The sequence below is a fragment of the Canis lupus genome, chromosome 23 (genome assembly GCF_011100685.1).
Source record: "Canis lupus familiaris isolate Mischka breed German Shepherd chromosome 23, alternate assembly UU_Cfam_GSD_1.0, whole genome shotgun sequence".
NCBI classification, from domain to species: Eukaryota; Metazoa; Chordata; class Mammalia; order Carnivora; family Canidae; genus Canis; species Canis lupus.
Window position 1 is genome coordinate 32341420 of NC_049244.1, and position 24571 is coordinate 32365990.

Genomic DNA, 24571 nt, shown 5'->3' on the forward strand with positions numbered 1-24571 from the left:
TCAGTTCCTGGTTTCCTTTTACATAATTTAGCAGCAGCGTTTCACACATTCTCTCCTCCTGGGGACACTCATTGCCTCTTGACTTCTAGGTAATCACACTCCCCTGCTTCCTACCATCTCATTGGCCTTGCCTTCTCCTGCCATTTGGCTGTTTCTCCTCATCCCCGGAGTCTTAGACCAAATATTCTCTTCTCATTCCCTCGAGGATCTCTATCTGTTCTGCAGCTCCCCTTATCTTTGAAATACTGATGGCTCTAAACTGATGTCTCCAGTCTGGACCTCTCATACACATGTTTGCCTTCTCAGACCGCTCTACTATTTCTTGAGGCATCTCAGTTCATGGCAGCCCCACTCTTCCAGTTGCTCAGGCCAAAAGCCTTGATGTCATCTGGGCTCTTGTGTTTCTTCCCCATCCCACATCCGGTGAGAATGTGCTCAATCTATTCAGAATCCGACCACCCCCATTCTCACCACCTCCACCACTCCAAACCTAGTCCAAGTAGCCACAGTCTCGCAGCTGGATCATCACAAGAGTGTTAAGATAGAGCTTTCCACTTTGGCATGGGTCCTGCACTCTATTTGCAGTGCAGCAGAGGGTGATGTTGTTAACGTGCAAGTCAGATTATGTCACTCCTCTGCTCATCACCCTCCCGTGGCTCTCCATGTCACTCAGGGTGGAAGTCTGCCTGTGACCTCATCTCTGCTCCAGTTCCTGTATCTCTTTGCTGCTCGTCTGGAACACCAGACTGCTCCCAGGTTAGAACTGTTGCCCTGGCCTTTCCCTCTCAAATGCTCTTCTCCCAGGTGTCCACATGGCTTCCTCCCCTCCTTACACCCCATGCTTCTGCATCCACTTCTTGGGCAAGGCCTTGCTAACCCAGTGATTTAGAACTATAGCCTTCTCCCAGCCAGCCCCTGCACTCTGGCCTTCTCTGTCCCTTCTCCTCTGCTCCATTTGTTTCTGTTTTACTTAATATTTTAATGTAACTTCTGATTGACTGATTACATTTGGCCTCTGAATCCCCCCACTAGAAAATAAACTCCATGAGGGCAGGACACTGTGTTTCATTCACTGTGGAATCTCTAAAACCCAGAATGGTGACTGGCATGTGGCAGGTGCTCAGTGAACATTTGTTTGATCAATTAATTAATGGACCTGGATCGTGATGCTAAGGAAGAAGGAGGAGGAAGAGAAGTTGCATTTGATGGTTGAATCAGGATCAAATATTATTTCAGTTTACCAGATTAATAGGCCCAATGCTACACCATAAAGGCAAAAACATACATGTAAATCCCTGTAGCCAAGGCAAGCAAACTCTACCAACAGAAGAGGAGGAGCACACCAGGAGAAAACCCTAGGGGTTATATTTGAAGGTGATTTCAGAATTGAATGTCAGGGATGTGTTTTTGATGCAAAAAAGGCTAATGGTCACATTAATAAAGTATAGCACACAAATCATGGGAGATACTAGTTTTACCCCAATCTTTGCTGCTTCAACAGCAGTGGGAGAATTGGATTTACCTCTGGGCCACATGCCTAAAGAGACAACATGAGCCCCATTGGGAAAAGAGCCACCTCAGGTGGCAGCATGTCATGGGATAATTGCTCATAGCATCTGGCCATTCTTTTCAGCAGGAAAAACTCAGGGGAGACCTAACTAGTTTCTTTAGCTATTTGACAAGCCATTCTGTGGAAGAAGGAACATTCTCTATTACTTTAGTCAGTGGAACTGAGAAGAAGACAAATTTCAGATAAGGGTAGGAAGACATGCAAATTGGTGAGAGCTACCCAAGTATGAAGCCACAGCTCCTAGAGGCAGTGAGCATCCCGTCCCTGGGGACACAGCAGGGCCCAGCAGAGAATACTTGATAGGGGAATTCAGGACTACATTAAATCAGATCCTCCCTGAAGCAAACTCCAGGATGGGATTAGAGGTGCCAGAGACTGGGGAAATGGAAGGGGAGGCCAGGGGAAGCTCAGAGAGCCATCAGATCACAATGAAGGAGAGAGGGCAGGAAGGAGGATTGGATGGGAAGACTCTTAGGCTGCCGTGCTGAACAAAGAAGCATTGGTGAGTCTAATGGGAAGTCTTTGGGCAAAAGCCGCCCAGCAGAAGAGTCAGGAATGGGCCTTTCAGAGCATCCTTACTGCTCTCAGTCGTTGGCTGGAAGCAGCCTGTGGGAGACGTTCTGTTTCTGAGTGCAGCAGCCCAGGGCCCTGAGTCAGCTATGCTCCCGGGGTCGGGGGAGCTCTGAGAGGCACATTTTCAGGGCCACCCCAAGGTCCCTAATGGGAACTGTGCGGGGTCCTGGGTGGACTCTCTGATTCTAAGCCCTCCTAACACTGTGTGCTATCCTGTGGCTCCGGGGACTGTGGGCATCTTCCCCACAAGTGCTCTGCTTCCCTCCCCCACTGCCCCCCACCCCCGCCCAGCCTAAGGGCCCGCATGTAGGCGTAGGCGGTGCTCACTGAAAGCCCAGTGAGTGGAGAGCAGAGAGCCCATCGACCCCCACACCCAGACCCATAGCCATGCTCTGGAGGGGGACCCGTTAACTTAAAGTGAGGATAGTAAATGTCACTCTGCCACAGTCCCCAGAGAAACCCGTGTAAAGTGGAGTTCATGTGAGGAAACGACCTTCATAGCTACAGAAGTGCCAGGACTAAACTGAACAGCCCCTGAGCAGAGCGCAGACTGAAGCCTCATCCATTACCCGCCTCTTCCCCTAGAAAGACAACCCTCATTTGTTATTTCCAGACTGTTTTCATTTTACTTACACCGTGTGAAAAGCATTGAATTGGGAAATAAATAATATTATTTCCAAACAGAGATTTTGGAATCACTTCACGGATTTTGGAATTATTATCCTGTTTCCAAATGTTTGGTTTGTGTATCATTTCTTCATTTATATTTGTGAGCCCTTTATTGCAAATGTCCTCATTTGGAAAACTCTGACAGAAGTCTGAATGAACTCGGTTGTTGGTCTGTGTTCATGTCTTTTTGAGAGATGCCTCCTCCCTTTCTCTTGAAGTGCAGAAAAATCTTACTGCAGTTTCAGGAGAGATGTTTGCTAGAACGTTCCTTTCTATTGCAGTAATTCTGCAGTGACCAGTTCTACTCTCTCACTGGCATCCCTGTCTCCCGGTTCTCTTCTCTACCGGCTTTGCCCATTAATGCAAGACTGAGATTCCTTCACCACCTTCTGTTCAAAAACATTCCATTGTCCCTCCTGTCCCACTGTCCTGGAAGCCTAGACTTGCCCTGGTTGTCACACCCTCCCTAAATGGCCACACTGTTTTCATGGGATTCCTCCAACCATCTCTTTTTGGCCACGCCTTTCTCCACCTGTCCATGCCCAGAAAACACTGAGTCCATTCCAGCCCTGCCCTCATTCGTGTTCCCCTGTCCTAAATTATCACCTTTTCTCTCCTTTGGTGTTTGAACTCCATTCATTATGCAAAACCCACAGGAAGTTCTGCACAGCAGCTCAGCTAGTGAGAAAGAAAGGGTAGGTTCAAAACCAGAGACACTTCTCTCATTTATCTCTGAAAGATGACATGTGTCATATAATCAAAGGTCTGTTCACCAGCCCTGTCTTTTCTTCTCTCCACAGCCCCTTCCACTGTTCCCATTATGCACCAAGTCAGTGCCACGATGAGAAGCATCACCTTGTCATGGCCACAGCCAGAGCAGCCCAACGGCATCATCCTGGACTATGAGATCCGGTACTATGAGAAGGTGAGTCAGCTCTGCCTTCAGGCTTCCAAGACACAGGGCCAGCTACTGTTCAGTGGAGGGAGGCCAGCTGAGGGCACAAGTGGAAAGGCTGGAGGAAGTTCTGAGGTAGGGAAGGATCTGCCCATGGAGGTCAGGGGCTCCTTGGGAGAGTTTGTTGGGTCTTCATTGGCAAAAGTCCCCGAAGTCCAGAGACTTTTTGTACCAACTCAGAAGAGACTCTTCCAAAATACCACCCTGCTGTCCCAACAGCTCAGTGCGCTGCTATAGGCAAAACTGATCCTATTTTCCCAGTCGTGTGTTTGCTACACTAATGTAGATGCCACAAAACTGCCAGGTGTCCCCTGAACTTTCCAAAGATTTTGTGGTTTCATGGACCAGTGTTTTCCAAAGTTTTTGATCATATTCTTCCACTATAAGTTTATTTATAAATCATATGCTAGTACTACTGCACTAATCTATTTGTTGAGCTTAAAAACATGTAAATGGAAATTTTAAAGGATGAGATGGAAATTAAGAGAAATAGAAATTTGTATATTATCTACGGACTGTTCTTTAGCAACTGTTCCTGGGGCCGGCAGCAGGGCACTTGCTGCCAAGAGAAGGGAGAAGGTGCCCTGTGGGGTTGATTTCCTTGGTCTCTGTGGGGGAAGCACATGTTAAACTATAGCATTTGCAAAATCCCAGGAAAATACTGACCCAACACATTTTTTGTAAAAACACCAGATTCATTGATTTGTTCAGCAAGTATTTATTGAGTGCCTGCTATTTGGCAGGTACTAGTCTAGGATATATTAATGATCTACACAAAGATTCCTGCTCTCATGGGCCTTACTTTCTAACAGAAGGAGACAGAAAATGAACATAATAAATAGGGAGGTCATATAGTATGTTAGAAAATGAATAATGCAAAGGGAAACAGAAAAAGCAGAGCATGGTAAATGGGATCAGGAGGGTCAGGTTTGGGCGAGGAGCAGGTCGCAGAATTAAATAGAATGGTAAAGGTAAGCCTCTTGGAGTAGGTAGGTTCCAAGTAAAGACTTGAAAGAAGTGAGGTTATTGTGAAGCAGGGGAGAGAGAGGCAACTGCCTGTGCAAAGGCCCGGAGGCAAGGTCATGACTGGTGACTCTAGGAGCCGGAAAAAGACCAGCATGACCTGGAGGGGTACAAGCAATGGGAAAGTAGTAGAAGGTGAGAGAGGTAACCAGGAGAGGTGATCATGCTGGACCTTAGAACTGCAGCTTTCCCACTGAGTGAGACGAGGATCTGTAGCAGGGTTAGGAGCAGAGGAGAGACAAAATCTGACTTACATTTTTAGAGGATCATTCAGCTGTTCCATTAAAAACAGGCCTACTAGATTACAATAGAATGAGAATGATGGTGGCTTGATGGGAATGGGAGAGGGCCAGGAAGACAGTAAATTCTAGATACAGAAACTAAAGACAGAGCAGCAGGATTTCTAGCAGGTTGGACCTCAGATGTGGGAGGGTTTGGTCCTGCCCCAATAGGAGAATGTCCCTAGCCATCATTGACTTAGTAGGAGGCTTGCTGTGCTAGAGCTTACTTGGGGTAAGGGAAGGGACAGAAGCTCAGCTCGATGTCTAAAACACTTCTGAGATGGCCAAATAGAACAGGCAGCTAGATGTCCATGTCTGGAGTTCAGGAAAGAGGACCAGGTTGGATAAGTCCATCTGGGAGTTGTCAGTCTGTAAATGCTATGAAGGCGCTGAGCCTTGACAGAATCATCCAGTGGGGCAGTGGAAATAGGAAGAGCATCAGGGATGGAGCTCTCCATCCCTCCGGCGTGGAGGTAATGTTGAAGAGTGAGCATGTTGAACGTGACCACCTTGGGAAGCAGGGCCCTAGTTTCCAGTGCCCTCTGTAGCTAACCAGCCATGTGGCCATGGTCAAATTACTTAGCCACTCTAGGTCAGTTTTCACACTTATAAAATGCGAACAGTTTACCCCCCTGAAAGTGGAGGGCCAGATGGATCAGCAATCCAGCCTGTAAGGAGGTATACTCTTTGGCCCTTATAGCCAAACCTAGAAGCAAGGTGAGGATTAGGGAGCATCTATCTAGAGAACATTGGGCTTTGTAGATTCAGATAATTCAACGAATTGGGGGTTATTTAAACCATCTGGATTTATAAGCAACCATTATATCCAGTAAGCTTTGAATTTGGGGTCCTCGTTTGTGGGATATTTTTTATCAGCTAGTACTGTAAATGTTGGCTTTCTACCACATTTTGGACCATATGTGTCAAACGATTGTCCACACAGTCTCATTTCATCATCCAAGTTGACCTGAGAGTTCAGTAGAGTATCACCTGTGGCCAGCATATGATGCAATATCGGAATCACCAATAAGATTCCAATGGAGCCACTTCCCCCATACACTTGAACTTGAGCCTTAGAAGCTCATCTCAGGAAAATAATAGTAATTTTTCCCTCATATGCCCCTACTGGGTGCCAGGAGCTTTAAAAATATTTTCTATTTTTCTCCTCACTACCCAGCCTGGTCAATATTCATATCATAGCTGTGGGGCAAGGAACCAATGTACGAAGTTCAAAACAAAACAAAACTTGCCCACAACCACGCAGCTAGGAAGTGAGTCTACAGCCTGGGTTCTTTACCTACAGCAAGTGACAGGGCTGGAGAGGGGCTAAGTATATGGGAGCCACCTGCTTTCTACTTCATCTGCCGGGCAGAGGGCATCCACCCCAGCATAGGCGGTGGGCTTTGGAACAGACTCCTGCCTATGTCCCTGGACTCCTTGCTCCCCAGTCCACACCCCAGCTCCTCTGCTACTTTTCCCTTTACATGAAGACCTCCTCCTTTGAAACACTGTAATTAACTTTAACTTCTGATGCTATGAAGGAAGCTTATTCCCCCATTTCAGACCACGTCCCTACTCCTCAGTAATTTATACTAATTATTAACAGACACACATGCACAGCAGCTCAATGCCCGAGGCAGCTTCCACACCTCAGTGAAGCATATTATTGTCCTCACTCCAGAGGATAGAATGCTTTCCTTGGGAACACAGAAGATTCTTTGCCCAAGCACTGGTTACCGTTCAGTATGTTACTATGCAGCTCTACACTTCACTTATAAAGTGCTTGACTGTAAGATCTGTTACATTGCCTGGACCATTCCTAATACAAATAAAGAAAAAGACATTATCCTATGAGGGTATTTTGAAATAACCACAATGATAATAATTCATCATATATTGAGTATCTATTATGTGGCAGATATTCACAGATACATTAGCTCTGATCCTTAAAAGAAATGAAAGATACTTGAAAGCCTGGTATAACCAATTTATAGATGATGGCACTAAGTCACAGAAAGGTCAAATGACTTACCCATGACCACAAAGGACCAGAAGTACGGACATTTTTACTATATTTCAGTGGCGCAATCTTCTGAGCTCAGTGTGCAACTGGATTACAATCATGCCCATGCTGAGCATCTCAAAATTAATGGGGCCTCTGAAATAAGAGAGTGCATCTTCATTTTTAAATCCAAATGCTTATAAGCGGAATGATCCGCCTGCCTGCTCCACAAGGCCAGCGAATCCTGTCTTTAGAAGATGCAAACACAGTAGAACTCAGCCTGGAAGATATCCTGGATTCAATCCAAAGAATCAAAAGCACTATTCCTCCATTGTGTGCCACTTCTTCTAAGCCAGGAGTCAGCAGAGTTTTTCTGTAAAAGACCAGACAGGAAATATTTAAGTTTGTGGCCATATAGTCTCTGTCCCAACTACTCAACTTGCCTTTATAGAAGAAAAACAGCCATACACAATATATCAGAAGGTGGGCGTGACTGGGTTCCAATAAAACTTTATTTACAAAAACCGGTAACTGGCCATGGACCATGGTTTTCTAACCCCTGAAAACTCTCCCTGGATCCCCTACCTCACATCACTCTCTCAGTTTGTGCTTAGAACACCTTTCCATTTCAGGTCTTACGAATAGAATCAATGAGGCTTTCGCCTCCTCCAACAGCTCATTAATAGAGAGCTCAGATGCCATCGAGCTGATGACACTCCCAAAGCCTCTCTATGTTCATCTCCTTCCCATTTTAATATGCTTCCATTCATCATTCTCTCTTGTTTACTGTCTTGTAGCACTTTTCACTCCTGGTGTCAGCGCTTGTAGGCAAACCATGGGAGGAGCATCTACATCTGCTCTCAGCTGTCGTAATGATTAAGCGTTTAGACGTTTACTAGCTCTTCATAATAACTGTCTGGGCCAGAATGGGCTGGTTTAGGCCTTGGGAATTTCTACCCTTCAAATTTTAGGATCATTTTCTCCTAGAAACTCTTTCAGGCCTTGGCAATATCTTGTGCTCGATCGATTGGTTCAAATAACTGGTCTGAAGTGTGGTGTTTATTCATTCATTTAGCACCGAATCGTGGAGCACCCAGGCGGTTTGGTGCCAGCCCTGTGCTACATGTTGGGGATGGGAGCTATGGTCTCTGCCCTCAACAGCTACAGTCTCGTACCTCTCACATGCTTATAAAATCAATCATGAGAAAAAAGAAAGAAGGAAGGAAGGAAGGAAGGAAGGAAGGAAGGAAGGAAGGAAGGAAGGAAGAAAGAAAGAAAGAAAGAAAGAAAGAAAGAAAGAAAGAAAGAAAGAAAGAAAGAAAGAAAGAAAGAAAGAAAAAAGAAGAAAGAAAGAAAAAGAAAGAAAAGCAAGAAACCGTGCTCTTCACTCTCACTCATTTGTCTGAAGTTGATTAATGGTTTTGAAGGGAAGAACGACTAATACTCATTTTAATCACTGAACTTCTTAAAGAATATGTGGGCTATAAAGTGATTATGGGTTAATGTTTTTGTCCTCACAATCCAAATACCAAAAGGCAGTTTTCAGTAAAAGAACTGCCGGGTCAATGTTTTACTTCTTTCAAGCAGTGCCTAATTCCACAGATTCTGATAAAACCAGAGAATCCAGACAGCTACTTGCTATCCAGATTTTGTAGCAATAGGATTTTATCCTAATTTGCAAGGTGATGAGGTGATTTTTATAGTTTCAGTCTCAGATCTCCAGTGTGTCAAGATAGTAATGACCAAAGTTCTGGATGATATTGCTTCTGTAGTGGCCAACTGTCTTTCTGCTGGATTTCTGATTGGGGGTAGGGGTTGGGGGGAATCCTCCTTCTTTTTAAATATATCAAATGATGCATGGGCAGTCCTTCCCCAGCAGTCATTCCTGGAAGCCGGTGGATAGCCCCTCCATGAGGACGGGCATGTAACCTTCAACTGTCTATTCAAACTGGCCTCCAGCCTGTGGTCCTTTAAACTGCTTCCGAAGCATTTGTCACCACCCCATGTGTCGCCACACTCCAGATAGGCTCAATTGCTTGCAGGCTTCTGAATCTCTTTAGGCCTTGCTTTCACATGTTCTAGTCAGTTCTCACTCTTCACCTTTTTCTACGTGGCCAGTTTCTTTCACCTGTCATGACTCAACTCATGTCACCCTCCCAATCTCCTTATCAGCCTGAGTTAGGGGAACCCTCTGCTCCCCCATGGCCCCTTAAGCTGTCTTCTGACAAGTCACTCTGTCAACACTGCTGTCAGCGTCTGTTCATTTGCTGGTCAGTCCCACAAGATTTTGTGTCCCCAAGGAGAGGGGCCATGTCTCAGTCCCTGCAGCCCCTGTGTAGCACCCAGCATGCGATAGTGTGTCATAAATGTGGCTGCCTGGCCACATGATTGAGTAAATACACATCAGGTCACCTTTGAGACATTTACATGTTTTAAAACAATGGCATTTAAAAAAAAAATCATTCCACTGTATTCTTTTGTCCTGGCTCAACTCCCCAAACTTTTGTCGCTTGTCTGAGGATGTGGTTTACACGTCTTGCCAGCAGTTTTCCCCTCATGTGTCACCATACTTCTCAAACCATTGTGCCTAGAACTCATCACAGAACCTCAGATCTGCACATTGGACTTAGGGGCTTCCCTCTCAGTGACCCAAGCTCTCCATTTTCACCAACATCCCCATTTTGCTCCAAGATTCGTGTTCCGGACAGGGACAGGCCCAGACTCAAAACTTTTGTCCCTGCACACTTGGAGATAACCCATAATCTCTCAGATGTGCGCATGCAAATGACCAGAGCCCCGGCTGGTGTGTAATGACGGAGAGCAATGAAGAGAATCCATGGGAAGCCTTCCTGGAAGAGGAGGCCTTAGAAGTGTGGGCATAGGGAATCTGCAGGGTGCAGAGGAATACTGGAGAGAAGAATTTTAGACTGAGAAAGCAGACTAAGCAAAGGCCCTGGGGCTGGGGGTATGGTTCCTAGAGGAACAGTGAAGAGGCTATTTGGGGGATGTGAAATTAGAATTGCTTCTTTCTGCAGGGCCTATAAACATAGATTTAGGAGTTTTGTTTTTATCTGGTAATAGTTTTTCTTTTTCTTTTTTTTTTTTAAGAAAATAAGTTTAGATGATTTAGTGTGGGGGGGGAGTAGCAGAAAAAAAATGGGAGTCTACAAAAGTCTAGGCACAACCCAAAGTTTTCAGCAAAACAATCAGCAGCAAAGAGAAAGCACCCTTGAAGGGCACCCACCAAGGGTAGAGGAGTCAGAAGGATGAGAAACATGAGCAAAATCTGTGCATGCCAGAGGACAGTCATGTGTCAATAATAGGGACTGTGGGAGACAGGGTGGAAGGGTCTGGACAAAAGTGACAGGGGTAGGGAACTGACCCCTTGAATAGGTGAGAAGGGACAGGGCTTGCTCTCCAGGGATCAGGGATATACCCCCAAATGCTGGTGGAGAGGGAACTGGAGGTGACAACCTAGACAGGCCAAAGCGAAGGCAGAGCAGGTAAGCCAAGTAGTGCAGAATGGCCTCTGGCTCTGCAGCAGAGTGGACACTAGGTCACTCAGCTAAGGACTCGGACTTGAGGAAGCTTAAGGGGTGATCTAGAACAGCCGTGATGAGGAGTGAGGAGAGAAAAGAGGAGGCCTCAGGAGGAGCAAGACAAAGGGCAAATGTCCAGTTTGCTTCCACTGACCTCAGAGACCTGACAGGATTTTGCAAAGCTGCACGTGCTCTGTTATTCTAGCAATGAACCCTGTGGTGGGGAAGGAGCTAGGAATGACAGTGAGCCTCCCTGAGAGCCCAGCCATTTGCTCAGAGCCTTCTTTTTAGAACACCGCCACCTCATGACACAGAGCTGATTCCTTTCATTCCCTTGGCCCAGGCCAGACCATCCCCCATTCAGAGGGAGGGTCTGGGGCTGATGACGGCTTCTAACTGGTGGGGCCCCGGTGCTCCAGGGAGGAGCAGGTAGGGATGCAGCACTCAGGAGCAGGCTGCACACTGTTCTTGCTCTTTTTCAGGAGCACAATGAGTTCAACTCCTCCATGGCCAGGAGCCAGACCAATACAGCGCGGATCGATGGCCTACGGCCAGGCATGGTGTACGTGGTCCAAGTGCGTGCCCGCACTGTGGCCGGCTATGGCAAGTTCAGTGGCAAGATGTGCTTCCAGACACTGACGGATGGTAAGAGGCGGGCCAGTGAACTGGTACTAGGCCAGCACTTGGGGGAGGGAAAGAAGCCCCGAGAAGCTACCCTCGCAGCCCAAATGCCAACCTTCCCTGGATTCCAGTGCCATTCCCTTACCTCAGGTGGGGCTGTGTGCACTTGTGTGATTCATAAGGCAGGGCATCCGTCTGAAGTCTGGCCCGTTTCTCTCCTAACATCTCATGGATTTGCCTTCAAAGGGTCTCTGCACCACATGCAGGGAGGTCACTGCAGTGAGACCCACACATACCTCGGGAGTCATGTGCCCTCTTGCCTCTGGATCAGGACCTGGGTGCCTCCACTATTTTCCCTTCACTCCCACTTCACCCCCTCTCTACTGGGGGACAGGGAGCTGAGCTCACAGCCTAACGGCACGAGTCAAGGTCTCCAGGAAGGAAACACAGGAGCAAAATTTGAGGTGCAGCAGTCCCTTGTACCCAGTATCTCAGCTTATTTGAAGCAGCTTCACATGTGACTCTAGTAGGTCCTGTTCATGTGTCATCAGAGGTAACAGAGGCTACCTTCCAAGCCATCCCCAAAGTCAGTAAGCCTGTCACCCCAAATACTTCCACCTTTGGGCTTTGTTAGTTCCCTATTATAACGATCTCTCCCAGTCAGTCCTCCGAGAACTACCTTTATGAATGGTGATGAAAATCTGATTTCCCTGCAGCCTGAGCATTGAGCATGGGGTACCTGCCTGTGTGTTCACTCACTCTTTTCCCTTAGCCACCCACTTACCGTGGTGCATGCTTTTGTTTATGGGTTGACTATCTACCTCTTTTATTTATTCATTTGTGAGCTCTTGCCTGATAGTTTTCCAAACACCAGTCTATTTTCAACCTCCTCAACTGAAAGCCTTTAATTTTTCACTTATTACTTGCATTATGTGCAAAACAGTCAGCTTTTACAGAACATTTTATTTTAGGCCCATACTCTCTGACGAGGCACGTGATAGGACTCAGGGTTTTATGCTGACTCACATAATAATTTTTTAACAATTTAAAAAATCACCCAAAATATTTTAAAAATTAGATGATCTCATGTGAAAACCATAATGTGCATTTTCTTGTGAAAAATTGCAAAGAAGCCAATGCTGGTGGGCATTCTGGTGTGAGGGCTCTTCCCCTGAGCTAATAGGTGGCTGCCCCTGTGGGATGCCTGCCCCTTCTCAGTGATTTGTACCCAGATGCTTGCATGCGAGCTGTCTGACCCCTGTAGGATTGGAGTTTGCAACCTATTTTGAATTTTTTTAGGTGAATCTTCACAATTATTTTGAGGATGCTGAGATGGGATGGAAAGGCAAGCCAGTTTATTCAGATTAATAATGCTGCTGGTATGAAAAGAACGCAGCTGTCTCCTGTCCCCTCTTTGCACCTCACTTACTATCTGGATTTATGGGCACTTAGGCATCAGGAAGTACACAGGATTAAAAACCCAAAACTCAGAATGCTCTGAGCACTGGTCTCTTGGCAATTCTGCTAGACAAATCAAGAAGTAACAAATTTCCCCCAAGAAGACTATTCCTTTTACATTTGGCAGTTAAGTTTTATAAACCCAAGAGGGACTAGATGTAAGAGAGTTTTGGTAAGTGGCCAAATTCAGGAGTATTTATTTTAATGACTGAGGTTCACACATGGGTAATAATTATACTCACTGAGGCTTTGGGCCTTGTCTTCAGCACAAAGGTGAATCTGAAGGTTGACTAGTGAAAGGGTCAGTGGAGCAAGGAGGACCTGTGGGATTCCACCCAGAGTCAAAGACCACGCCTTGGGCAGGTGACCACCACATAGCACAGAGCCACCCTGGTCCTGAGCTGCTGTTAGCTATAGTGTGCCTACATTGGTCTTAGCTGCTGTTGTTTTAACCCATCCATAAAGTATGGTATCTATATATTTATCAAACAGTCCAGGTGATTCTTACGCTCCCCGGAGTTTGAGAATCATCCTTCTACTCTGTGAGCGGAAGAAGACACTTCTGAAGATAAGGGTGTTGGTTCTTGAAGCTTCTCACTCTCTAGAAATCAATTTTAAAGACTGGAGGTCACATTGCTTTATGAAGTTTTTAAGTTATAAAGATGTTTTTATGGACTCTTTGCTGTGGTTCCTTGAATTTTTTTTTTTTTTTTTTTTGCCAAATTCTTTTTTTTTTTTTTTTTTTTTTTTGTTAACATACGTGTTACAGAAAGCTCTCAGCTGAGGGAAACCTTCCATCTTTAAATCGATGTCTGTGGAGTGGTTGGCTTCGAGAATAACATCCTTGTCTTTGGAAGTCACTTTCTCCACCCACAGAGTTGAAGAGTGGTTCTTAAACTTTGAGGAGCATGAGAATCACCTGGAGTACTTGGTAAACACGCAGAAGTTCTTTGCTCAGAGGTTCTGACTCAGTAGATCTGAGGAGGGGCCTGGAAATAGTCCTGTTTAATCATTGGGCTCGGGTGATTCTGATGCAGGACATGGGAAACTTCACTTCAAGAGCTATTTATTGCCTTTAGGGTGGCCAAATAGAGGACAGCCAAATAAATTTGAATTTCAGATAAAGCCAACAACATTTTAGTCCAAGTATCTCCCGTGCAATGTTTGGGGGCATACTTATACTAAAAGATTATTCATTGTTTATCTAAGAGTCAAACTTAACTGGTCAGCTGTATTTTTATTTACTGTATTTGGCAACCCTTATTGTAATAGAACATATAAAGCTTGACCTCTATATGCCTCAGTCCTGAACACCAGGTGAAAGAATAACCATAATTATTATTGTGCCAGCCGGGCCAAGTTGTTTCTATGGATTAAGGAAGAGTGTCAGTATTTGGGGTCCCCCTGACAGTACAGACATTATGAAATGTGCCCCACAATAATTTGATTACTTTGTTATTGCCTTTTTTTTTTTTTTTTTTTTTTTTTAGCAGAAAAGAGTCTGAGAGTCAGATGGACTAAAGACTTTGTTCTTTGTCCAAGAGCACAGGGCTCACACACACACACAAAAACCAGACTTTGGGCGAGCTCTGGTGTCCTCTGTGACTCAGGGGCTTCCCGTCCTCCTGCGTCACACACCATGGTCTTAACCTTGGCAGAGGCCTCAATCCTGTTCTTGAGTGGGCCATTTCCCCACTGTTTCTTCATCCCCCGCAGCACCTGGCACAGGACTGCCCAGCCGCAGAGACTCTGTAAATATCTGCCTGGTGAAATCTGTGCACTCTGCTGGGCTTCAATACCTTTGTGTTTCAGGAGATACTTCCACAGTGGTTTTCAGTCTTCCCTCTTAGATCATCCTTAGCATGACTGACAGTCCTTTGAAAGACCTTCCAAATGAGGGCTGTAATATGGAGTCACCTCTGCCGTGGGGACAGATGTCATCAGCATTTAATTCTGAGCTTTTCTCTGTCGCTGCTGTTTCATTTTTATTGTTGCTGTCATTTGGCTTTAGTTGTTTTTTATATTTGTGATTTGAAGCTCCCTCTTTGTTTTAGTTGGGCTTCTGGCTCTGTAGCATAGAAGCCATACTCCACATCTACATATATATTTATTTATAGTGTCTTTGGTGTCATGAATTGAGTCCCAGCAGTATGCAAAGAGCACACAGGAAGGACTCTAATGGCTCTTTCTCACCTAGATGACTACAAGTCCGAGCTGCGGGAGCAGCTGCCCCTGATTGCTGGCTCGGCGGCAGCCGGGGTGGTGTTTGTAGTGTCATTGGTGGCCATCTCCATCGTCTGTAGCAGGTAGGCCTTCCGCTTCCGCTCCCAGCACTTCCTCTCCCACTGCCCCAGGTCCAAGAAGCTCCTATCTGCTTACAGGCCCCTCCCAGGCCACACACAGTAGATGGGGCCTAACTATTCACAGACGTGCTGCCAAGCTCACGGTCATCCCCTCTGTCTCAATCCACGGGCAGCCTAGAATTTGCCAGATTATGTGTTTTCTCTGTGCCTAAGATAAAATCCCCCGTAAAAGTTGGGCAAGGCTATGAGTAAACAGCATCCATCTTCCAATCTCATTTTATTCTCCCTCACTATCAGAGTGACAGTTCTCAAATTGCATTTGATCCACTGGTTCATCATAGCCTATACCACAGCCCATCCTCTGGTTAGGGGGCCAAGGCCCTCGGCAGAGGACACAAGGCAGGCAGGTAGGAGGGGAGCCTCGGAGAAAGACAGGAACTCCAAGTTCTGCAGAAGGGCAGGCCCTGAGGCCTTGTGAATTTTTAATACTGTTGCTACTGCCTTTGGGGGTTAGCCCAGATTCTGCTGCAGAAAGCAGTGTAGCTCGCTTCTCCAGAGCTGTTCCATGGTGCAGTCAGCATGCTGACAGGTGTCCTTAGCGCTCTGCCCGCAACCCTGATGGGGATACACGGCCCTGCCTGGCCTCTGAAAGACCTTGACTTGAAAGCAGACCCGGCTGCCTACAGTGGTGGTCAAGCCAGGAAGCAGGCCAGGAGCTAAATGTTAACGTGAGAGCTGCCCAGTTCCCAGCCCCAGGAGATGCCTGAGTGGGTCCCCATCAGGACAGGGGAGCTGGGTGGAGCTCCCTGGAGCAGAGCAGTGAGCTTGCACCCCAGCTGAAAGAGCTCCTCTTGCTTGCATCTGCAGGAAACGAGCGTACAGCAAAGAGGCCGTGTACAGCGATAAGCTCCAGCATTACAGCACCGGCCGAGGTGAGTAGAAAGCACACACCTGGCGGAGTAGGTGAGTACTTGGAGTGCTCCTTAGAGCCAGGCTGGCTGGTCCTGACGACAGAACCCCTTCCAGCCCCCGGTGCCCCAGCAGTGGCTTCTCTCTGCAGGTTCCCATGGGCCACGGGCTGCCTGCCCCTCTGAAGTCTGCCCATTGTGGGCACTCGTTGGGCGCCTGGCGAGTAGATTATCTTCCACATTGATAAGCCCATATAGGACACAGAATGCAGGGAAAAGATTGGGTTTAGCAAGTCAATGAATCCTGAAATCAGACTCAGTGGGAAAAGATGGAGGGTTCTCTATTAACATCTTTTGCCTTATCTTATCCAATTGAGCGGCTGGGGAATGTGTTAACCAAATTCACAGATAAGCCAGAGAACATGAATGTAGGAATTAAAAAGATAGCAGAGCCCAAGAGGCCAGAGTGTTGGGATATCTCCCAAGTGTTTTCTTTTAAGCAGTACCTTGAAAAGTTTTTCTCACTCATTATCCTACCCATCTCTTTTTAAAAAACCTATATGTAATACTTTTGTGGCTAAAATTTCTCCTCACCAACGTACAATGTAAAGTCCTATGTCAGAATTATTCTTCTATCTGTGTCATTACATGGCAGGATCTGTAAAAAGTCCCCCTAGGTCAGTTAGGCCACCTCTCACTTCCAGAAAGCTTAGATCCTTGGGACATGTTCTCTTTCTAAGTAACTCCTTTTGAATTCCTCTGATGCCCTCAGAAATCTGTGCCAGCACCTTGCGCTATTCTCTGTCACAGGCTTCTTCTGTAAACCTCTTCTCACCTAAATCCCCCGGTGCAATGCCAGCCCCTTTCTTCCTGTTCACTCAGCAGTAAGCATGAAAAACAGACCTCCTGGACACACACAAACCCTCAGCATGCCTTCAGTGGGTAGTTCCTGGAGTGAAAATTGGCTCAAAGGCAAAATTTCTCTCGGACCCAAATCCTCCCTTCTCCAAGGTTCCCCAAGGCAGGAAAGTGAGGCCAGGACCTTCACCCAGCAGCTCCACCCCAGGTAGCTAGTGTTGTAGCATGGCCAGCGCTGGCTGGGACTGTACCAAGGTCACTCTGTAGAAATGGCTTTGCTCTCTGGGGGCTTTCAACCCAAGACCAAGAAACTGCCAAGGCTTTGTAGAGGATGGAGCCCCTGGTGGCTGGCTGCTGTTACAGGCAGTTATTACTGGGAGGGAGGTGGGGGCTCAGTGTGGGCTCAGATGCCCTGACACGCCCTACCAGGGGTCTGGGGCAGGCTCCAATCAGCAGCACAAACAGGCTGGGGGATTGAGAGAATGGACCCCTTCTAGGGCTACAGGCAGAGTTCCTGCAACACTGAGTCCCATTTACTTTTCTTGCTTTGCCTGTCCAGGCCCCCCTGGGCCTTCATTTTAACCAGTTGTAGCTGGTTTCACAGGGGAAACCTTACTGTGTTCCTTCTCTTTTCCTGTGTCCTGACTCTGTGCCTTTCTGCAAAATCTACAGATGTGTTTAACTTATTTTAACCTCTGCATTTGCCCTTCCAGGCAGTGCCTTAACTTCCCCAACTAAAAAATAAAGACTTTGATTTTTCTCTGATTCTCAAGTGAAGATTCCCCCTCCACCAAGCATCTGAATTACCTGAAGGGTTTTCTCCATCTGCCTGCTTCCCTGCCTCTGCCTCAGGACTCGGACATTGCCCCTACCCACCCCCTACTTCGGGCTGACACCTGGCCATATGAAGACCCATGGTGAAGTCCATTTCAGATGTGGCATCTGGGTGACCTCTTTTGACGAAACATTTGAGATGGCCATGTCAGCTGGAATGCAGAGGATGCAAAATTGTGTTCAAGAGGAGAAATGCCATTTTGGAGACTAGAGATGCCCTAGGGTGAGAATGGGGTGCCCTAAGAAGGAGCTCCCCTTGTCAAATGGCAGGCAAGCTAAGCCTTGTCACTTCTTGGGCAGGGTACAGCAGGCATCAAGAATCCAGTCCAGGTGCAGCTTGGTGTCCTTTGGACCACATCACCCTGAGATCTGGCCATCCTCCTGCTCTGGAGGGGTGCCGCTCTGCTGGCCCACCACGTGGCACCCACGTACACAGAGATATGCTTCCACAACACCCGAGCCCCTTCTGGGGAACTCTGCTATCCCTAAGGCCAACAGAAGGAGGTGTCCATGGTTGTTAGGGTGCACAGAGAAACCAATCCCCAGTCTGCAGTGATGGTGTCCTGCTGCAGCCAGTGTGGACAGCTGAGTCCATGGTGCCATCCATGATAAGCTGCACAGTCGCATCCCTACCCCTCAGACTGGACACTGTGCCACACAGAGTTCACTCCCTTGGCTGCTTTAGAAGGCTGTCTTCTTTTTAATTCAGCTCCCCTTTTATAAGTGCCCTTACCCCTGTCCATAACAGTTCTGGCTCCTCTTTGCAACCCAGTTCCCTAAACTCCTGGTCTCATGCACTGAACTGCATTAGTGCTTTTTCTCCCAAGCACATCCATCACTCTGACCAAAGCTCTTACTGTTGGAGAATCACAGTTGAGAGGCTTTTAGAGCTGGGGGAAGGCTCAGCACACTTGTAACAGAAGAGAAAACTGCTGGCTCTGATGGAGGACGTGTCTGGCCCAAGACGGGGAAGGAGTAGGAATATTTAGTTATAGAAAGCCTACTCTGTGCCATGAATTGGGAACTTTCTTCTGTTAGCTCACTTAGACTCATCCAACCCTGACAACCACTTAAGAGGCAGGCATTAATAGGGCAGGAGTCATAGGGCTCCTAGGTGGCAGAGGTAGATGGCACACTATCTAAGTCTGGCTACAGAGTCCATTCTCTCTCTTACCATATTGCAGAGACTCAAGGTGCCAGGTGATCAGGAGCTGGTGAGGATAGGGTAAGGACTAATCCCTGCGGTCCTGGTTGGTGGTTTATCAGTTCTCCAACCCTGTTTCCCACTTTAGAAGGTGGAAAGGTCAGTTATGTCTAATCTGAGTGTGTCTACATACACGTGGCCAGCAACTGCAGTCTGAGGACTTCCTGCCTGGGAAGTGATGGGAAGCCCACAGCAGCCCCACCTCTCTTCCCCGTGGGCAGGCACTAGGGTACCATAGAGAGGCCCGGTGGTCCCTGCACTCCCAGACCGTCCTTTCAAGCTGATACAAAAGCTAAAGGAGAAATAACAGAAATCTTTCCAGATGGAATACCTTCTCTAGCCCATCCAGACATGGAAAAGATGTTCAGTTTAAGAACAGTGTGCTTGCTGGGGCACTGAGTTATGCCCCCTCCGCTGAGCTTGGAGCATGTGAATAAGCACAGAAAGGGGAGGCTGAATTTGAGTGAGAGAGATTAGAGGAAAGGCAAGTTGGGAAGAGGATCTGCTGGATGTGATGCTAGATGCTTGGATGAAGAGCCTGGAAGCCTGTGGTTCATGTTCAAGGTGGGTGGGACCATGGTTTTCCCGTGTCCAAGGAGAGGCAGACAGATGGTGTGTTCTCATGATTTCTGTGAGCCAGATCTCAGAAGGTGCTCGCTGGCTGACTAAAAATTGCCTGGACAGGATGATCCAGGTAGGCCAGGGTAGGCTTGGGAATCTATCTTAGAAAAGTTCTAGTCAATTCTGCATTTGGGAAATGCTACTGGGCATTTATGGGGCTTATGTAACTACACACCTGATGCCTCACTGATTTCTGAGTTGGGTGAAGTGGGGAGGGGTGGGGAGAGAGGAAGAAAAGAGCTTGGTAAGAGGTCAAAGGCTTTCAGAAAGCAAACCTATCACAACCACCTCCGTGTTGCAGGCAACTGCAGATACAATGACACATTTATTCTTAAGCCTAGAGAAAAGCAAAAACAAATAGGGCACGTGCCCAAGGGACCGGCTAAAGCTCTAATTTCCACCTAGGGCAAGAGGACAGAGCACTGAGATTACAGAACAGGAGTGTGAGCTTGATCCGGGCCAAATGCTTATAGAGACCAAAGCATGTGGGTACTGGGCATTTACAACTGAATTCAGTGATCATTGGGAACCACAGTGGCTTCTTAAGAAAAAAGAATGAAGACCTCATCTCATTTACTAGGGTTATATCTTTAGTAATTTCAAGAGGAATTGAAGATGTAGTGAATTTTTATTTTGGCAAAAATATTTGATGATCTCTTAGGGAAAGTGGTGTAAAGTAAGTACAGAGCTTGTCTTCATACCCAACGAAAGTAGGTTAGTGACTCTGTCAGCCAAGAAGGAAGTCACTAGCTTTATTCTAGTCCATGTCCGATTCAATCTCTTGTTCATTTGATTGTTTTTTTAAATTCATGAGTCAGGTGCAAGCAAGCCTAGGGATGCTTATCAAGTTTGTAGGTAACAGTTGGAGAGCATAACTAACACCATATAAAACAATCAAAATTCAGAACTATCCAACAGCTTTGAATGCTAATTTGAAATCTGCAACATGAAATGTTAGAGGGATAAATCTAGAATCTAGTGTTTAGGTTAAAACTAAAATAAAGCAACACAGAAAGGAGGAGACCTGACTTGCTATTCGTTTGTGTGAAAATGTGTAGGTATTTAGTTTACCGCATGCTTAATATAAGTGATATATAGCAGAGTGAAAAGCCAAGCACTGTTACTGATGCAAAACAAGAGTAAAAATAATGTCCAGTTTTGAGTACTTACTGTGTTAAACACTTTACCTCTATTCACTCATTTAATTCTCATAACTGTCCCATGAGGTAGATTTTGCATGTGAAAAAAAAAAAAAAAAACAGCCTCAGAGGGGATAGATAACCTGTCCAGAATCTTGGAATCAATGATTTGCAAAACAAGGATTTAAACTCACATCTGTCTGACTCCGGTTCCTGAATCAGAAGAGATGATACACAGACACGCTGTCCTCTGTGCTAGTAAAAACACACCTCCAGTGATGTCCTTGGTTCTGAGGACCCCATTTCAAGAAGAGCATTATTGACAAACAGCCTGCCTGTGGAAAGTGCCAACTCTTGGTCTCTTACCTTAGAGTCTTGGAAATACCCGTACGGCGCTGGGGAAACACAGGCAGGGATCAAGCATGATGCTTTTATGGCAAAGGAAAGGAGATGGTGCTGCCATGCTTCATGAGGTTAAATGGAACCATCTAGTCAAAGAGCAGAGTAGACAGACATTGGATTCAGTTCAGAACTCCCCTGCCCCCCTCCACCCACCCAAACTGGAGCTGTCCACCACAGAGCCAGGCTGCTTTGTGGGGAAGTAAGCTCTCTGTTCTTGGAAGCATTCAAGCTCAGGCTAGAGAGCAGCCAGTAAAGGATGTTGTGGAGCGGGCTGCTGCTCCAGGTGGGAGATTGGACTAGATTAGACCCAGAAACACATCTCGCTCTAAGATTCCACACCCAGCTTTCCTGACTCTGGGTGCTAGATGCACTTCAGAGCTGTAAAGGACCAGCAGCCAACCCACTGGAAATCACCTTGGGCACCAGGGTGAAGGTCGGGTGGACCCATTGCCTCTTCTGGAAGTAACAGGAACATTAGTAACTGGTCATGAATACATGAGGGCTTATAAGGAAAGGAGAAAAGGCTCCCAGGTACAGAAGGGGGCGGAGTTTTCAGTGGGTGCTTATTAAATGGCGAGTAAATTTAATGAGCAACTCTATGGCTGTTGCCTTTGGGTTCCCAACGACACTTTGATGGCCCAGAACCAGTGGGCCTTGCCTGGAAAGAGCTGCCTGTGCTAGTCATTGATGCCAGAAGCAGGAGGTGTTAATCTCTTTTTCCTAAAGTACCTTCCTCAGTAGCAAGTAACCTGTGGTCTACTTTCCATCTCTTGGAGACACATATGAGGCAATCACTGTGGTTTTAAAAAGAAACTTTAAAATGTGGTGAAACTGCCAAATACAAGGAGGGAGGGAGATCCTGCTTGGATCCTCTGCTTTTCCACTGAATCACTGCCTTCCTGGGGGTGTCCCTCTTGGATTCTTCCTCAAACCCTTGCTGGGCACCCATGACCTCTGCTCCGTCCTGAAAGAAACAACTGCCCATCGCCCCGATGTTGGCCTTCAGAATCAGGTGGAGCAGACTATAGTTTCTAGTTTCCATCAAACTTTCCTGGTAGGTTAACTCCAGGAAACTGCCTATCAGGTCAACAACTTCAACCACCACTGATATGCCTCCTAAATCCACAACTGGAGATTTAGATGTCCAGCTCTGTTTCTGTTCTGAGTTTTACAACTGACTTCTAGGCACTTGCATATCTCACCTGTGTATTCAAGGTGTAAAAGCACATGTGCAAAATTCCCTGACAGTGTGGTTTCTTTTTTTTTTTTTTAAGATTTTATTTATTTATTCATGATAGATAGAGAGAGAGAGAGACAGAGAGAGAGAGGCAGAGCCACAGGCAGAGGGAGAAGCAGCCTCCATGCAGGGAGCCCGACGCAGGACTCGGTCCCGGGACTCCAGGATCATGCCCTGGGCCAAAGGCAGGTGCTAAACTGCTGAGCCACCCAGGGATCCCCAGACAATGTGTTTTCTTTCCCAAAGTCCATTACCTGGTAAATTGTACCACTCTATTCCAAAAGTCTAGGCATTGATTTGGATTCTTCTCGTCTTTCTTCAATTCCTTGTCTTTAAATGCTCACCAAGTGCTATCAGTTCTCCCTTTGAAATTGCTCTTGCTTCTTCTGTTGTTCTCATTGCAGCGCTCTGGTTGAAAACCCTGCATCTTGCACCTTAATTACTACGGCAACCTCATAGCTGTTTTGTCAGCCTCCAGCCCCTTCCCCACGACATACATGTGAAGGCTGCAGCCTGCCAATAAAAGGAACACCTAGCTCTCGGGGCTGATGGATCTCTCATTTGTTGATGCAACAGTTGCCAGCACTGTGTGTCTGATGGCATCAGTCTTAGTGCCTTTGGTTTAGTCATCAAGGCCCTCCCGTACTAGAACATCAGTGCTCTTCCACCTTGGTCCTGCCTTCCCACTGCCTTGAGGCTGGTCACACTCTCCTCGTTCATACAAGAGTGGGCTTCTCTCTGAGCTTTGCCTTAGATACTCCAGGCTTCTCCCTCTTCAGTGCATGACTATGGGATCTGTCCTTCTATGATTCTGACCTAGAACACTGACACCCATAGCCCTCTGCCTTCTCTGGTTTCTGCAGCATTGATAGCTCATTTCCGGGTGTGGGCTCTCGATTCTAGACTCTCCAGCCCTATTCCCCAAGTATTTCAGGTCTTCGTCATCTGAAGAACCTCATGGGCTTTTCTTTTCCTATAGCTGCTGTAGTCACTAGAACAGTGTCCTGTCAACATTGAGACAGATGAGGGGTGATCTATGTACTGAGGCAGAGTCGGGGATGAAGTTCCTCCCAGGGATTGGATCTTATGTGTAGATCCCTGAATTGCTTCCTGCTTGTGGTTAGATATCTGGACCAAATTTAGGTGAGTCACAAAGATGACAAAGTCTGCCTTGGATCCGGAATGGGACACAAGGAAGCACACTTCCCTCTTCCATGTGTCTCCGTCAGACCTGCTGGGACACAAGATATCAGTGACGGGGAACAACCTAAATCACTACCTCTCCGGAGCCATACTGTGCCATTCTAGGAATCCTCAGCCAGCAGGAGGATATCAGGCTCTTCCTGGCACCCCTGAAGCCTCCCAGGCTGTCATGCTCTCCATGGACACCCAAGATGTCCGTAGCACTGATTTTTCTCACAGAAAAGCATACTTTCTGCATGTGTGAGAGGGTTGAAGAGGAGCACTCAGTCTTCTTCAGCTATTAATCCTCATAGGTCACCCCCTAATTCGAACTGGCACTTGCCCAGCCTGCTTCTGCTCAGCCTTGAGATCCTGGCACTTGCAAGCGGGGCTAACTGACTTTTCAGATACTCTCTACACATCTGCCAGCATCCCCAGAATTTGTCCCAGGCACTTTGCTTTTGAGAGCCCCCAATCTACTGGTGTAGGGTCTCTAACAATGGCCAGGAGTTTCTTCTGCTTGCAGGAGTGCTCTGTGCCACTCAAGAAAGCTCTGAATAGTGGCTAAGTCATTTCTCCCCAGACTTCTCTGCCTAAAGCTTTGGTTCATGAGTAAGATTTGGCTAATTTCCTGGGACTGTGGTCTTTTAGAGCTTGAGGCAGTCCAGGCTGCACCCCCTCCCCAGCCATAGCATAAGTGGGTTTTGGGGTCAATGAACAAACATACCTGCAAATGAGTTGTTTATAGAAATGAATGGATTAGAAGATTATAAAATTGAAGATTTTTTTCTCTCTCAAGACACTAGCAATCAGATGTTTAGATCCGTACATACTACTTTTGTGCCAAAGGTATGGAACCTATGTTAAAAATAAGAAAACAATTGGTAACTGTTAACTATTATAAATATGTAATATTAACAATAATAATAATGTGAAACACCCTACAGAGCATTCTAAAATGCCTTATATTATGAGCTATATTGCATCTGATATTATTATTACTACCACTGATAATATTTCCCCAACACTCATAATCTGAGAACAATTTCTGAGCCCCGTCTCCAAATGTTTGGCTGTGCCTGACTCGGCAGCTGACTTGAATTCCTTGTTCACTGTCTGGTGATTCATTGCACTAAATACCATTTTCCTGATAATTAAAAACTGCTCACTGGCAAGTGGGAGCAGGAACAGG

At 46.6% G+C, this 24571-nt stretch overlaps 1 protein-coding gene and 1 long non-coding RNA gene across 4 annotated transcripts in view; one reads left to right on the plus strand and one right to left on the minus strand.

Annotated features, from left to right (window-relative positions):
* EPHB1 (EPH receptor B1) overlaps positions 1-24571 on the plus strand; it is a 474596-nt gene that overhangs the window by 377447 nt on the left and 72578 nt on the right. For all 3 annotated transcript variants that reach the window (XM_038570949.1, XM_038570950.1, XM_038570948.1), the window contains 4 exons: positions 3613-3737; positions 11095-11257; positions 14889-14997; positions 15862-15926. In XM_038570949.1, coding sequence (XP_038426877.1) covers positions 3613-3737; positions 11095-11257; positions 14889-14997; positions 15862-15926 — 462 coding nt within the window. The remainder of the gene's footprint in view (positions 1-3612; positions 3738-11094; positions 11258-14888; positions 14998-15861; positions 15927-24571) is intronic.
* Positions 6991-24231, minus strand: LOC111091945. Its single transcript, XR_005377051.1, has 4 exons — positions 24107-24231; positions 22452-23428; positions 20925-21046; positions 6991-7446 (listed from the first exon to the last, which is right to left on the minus strand). It is a non-coding gene; the product is annotated as an uncharacterized LOC111091945 (long non-coding RNA).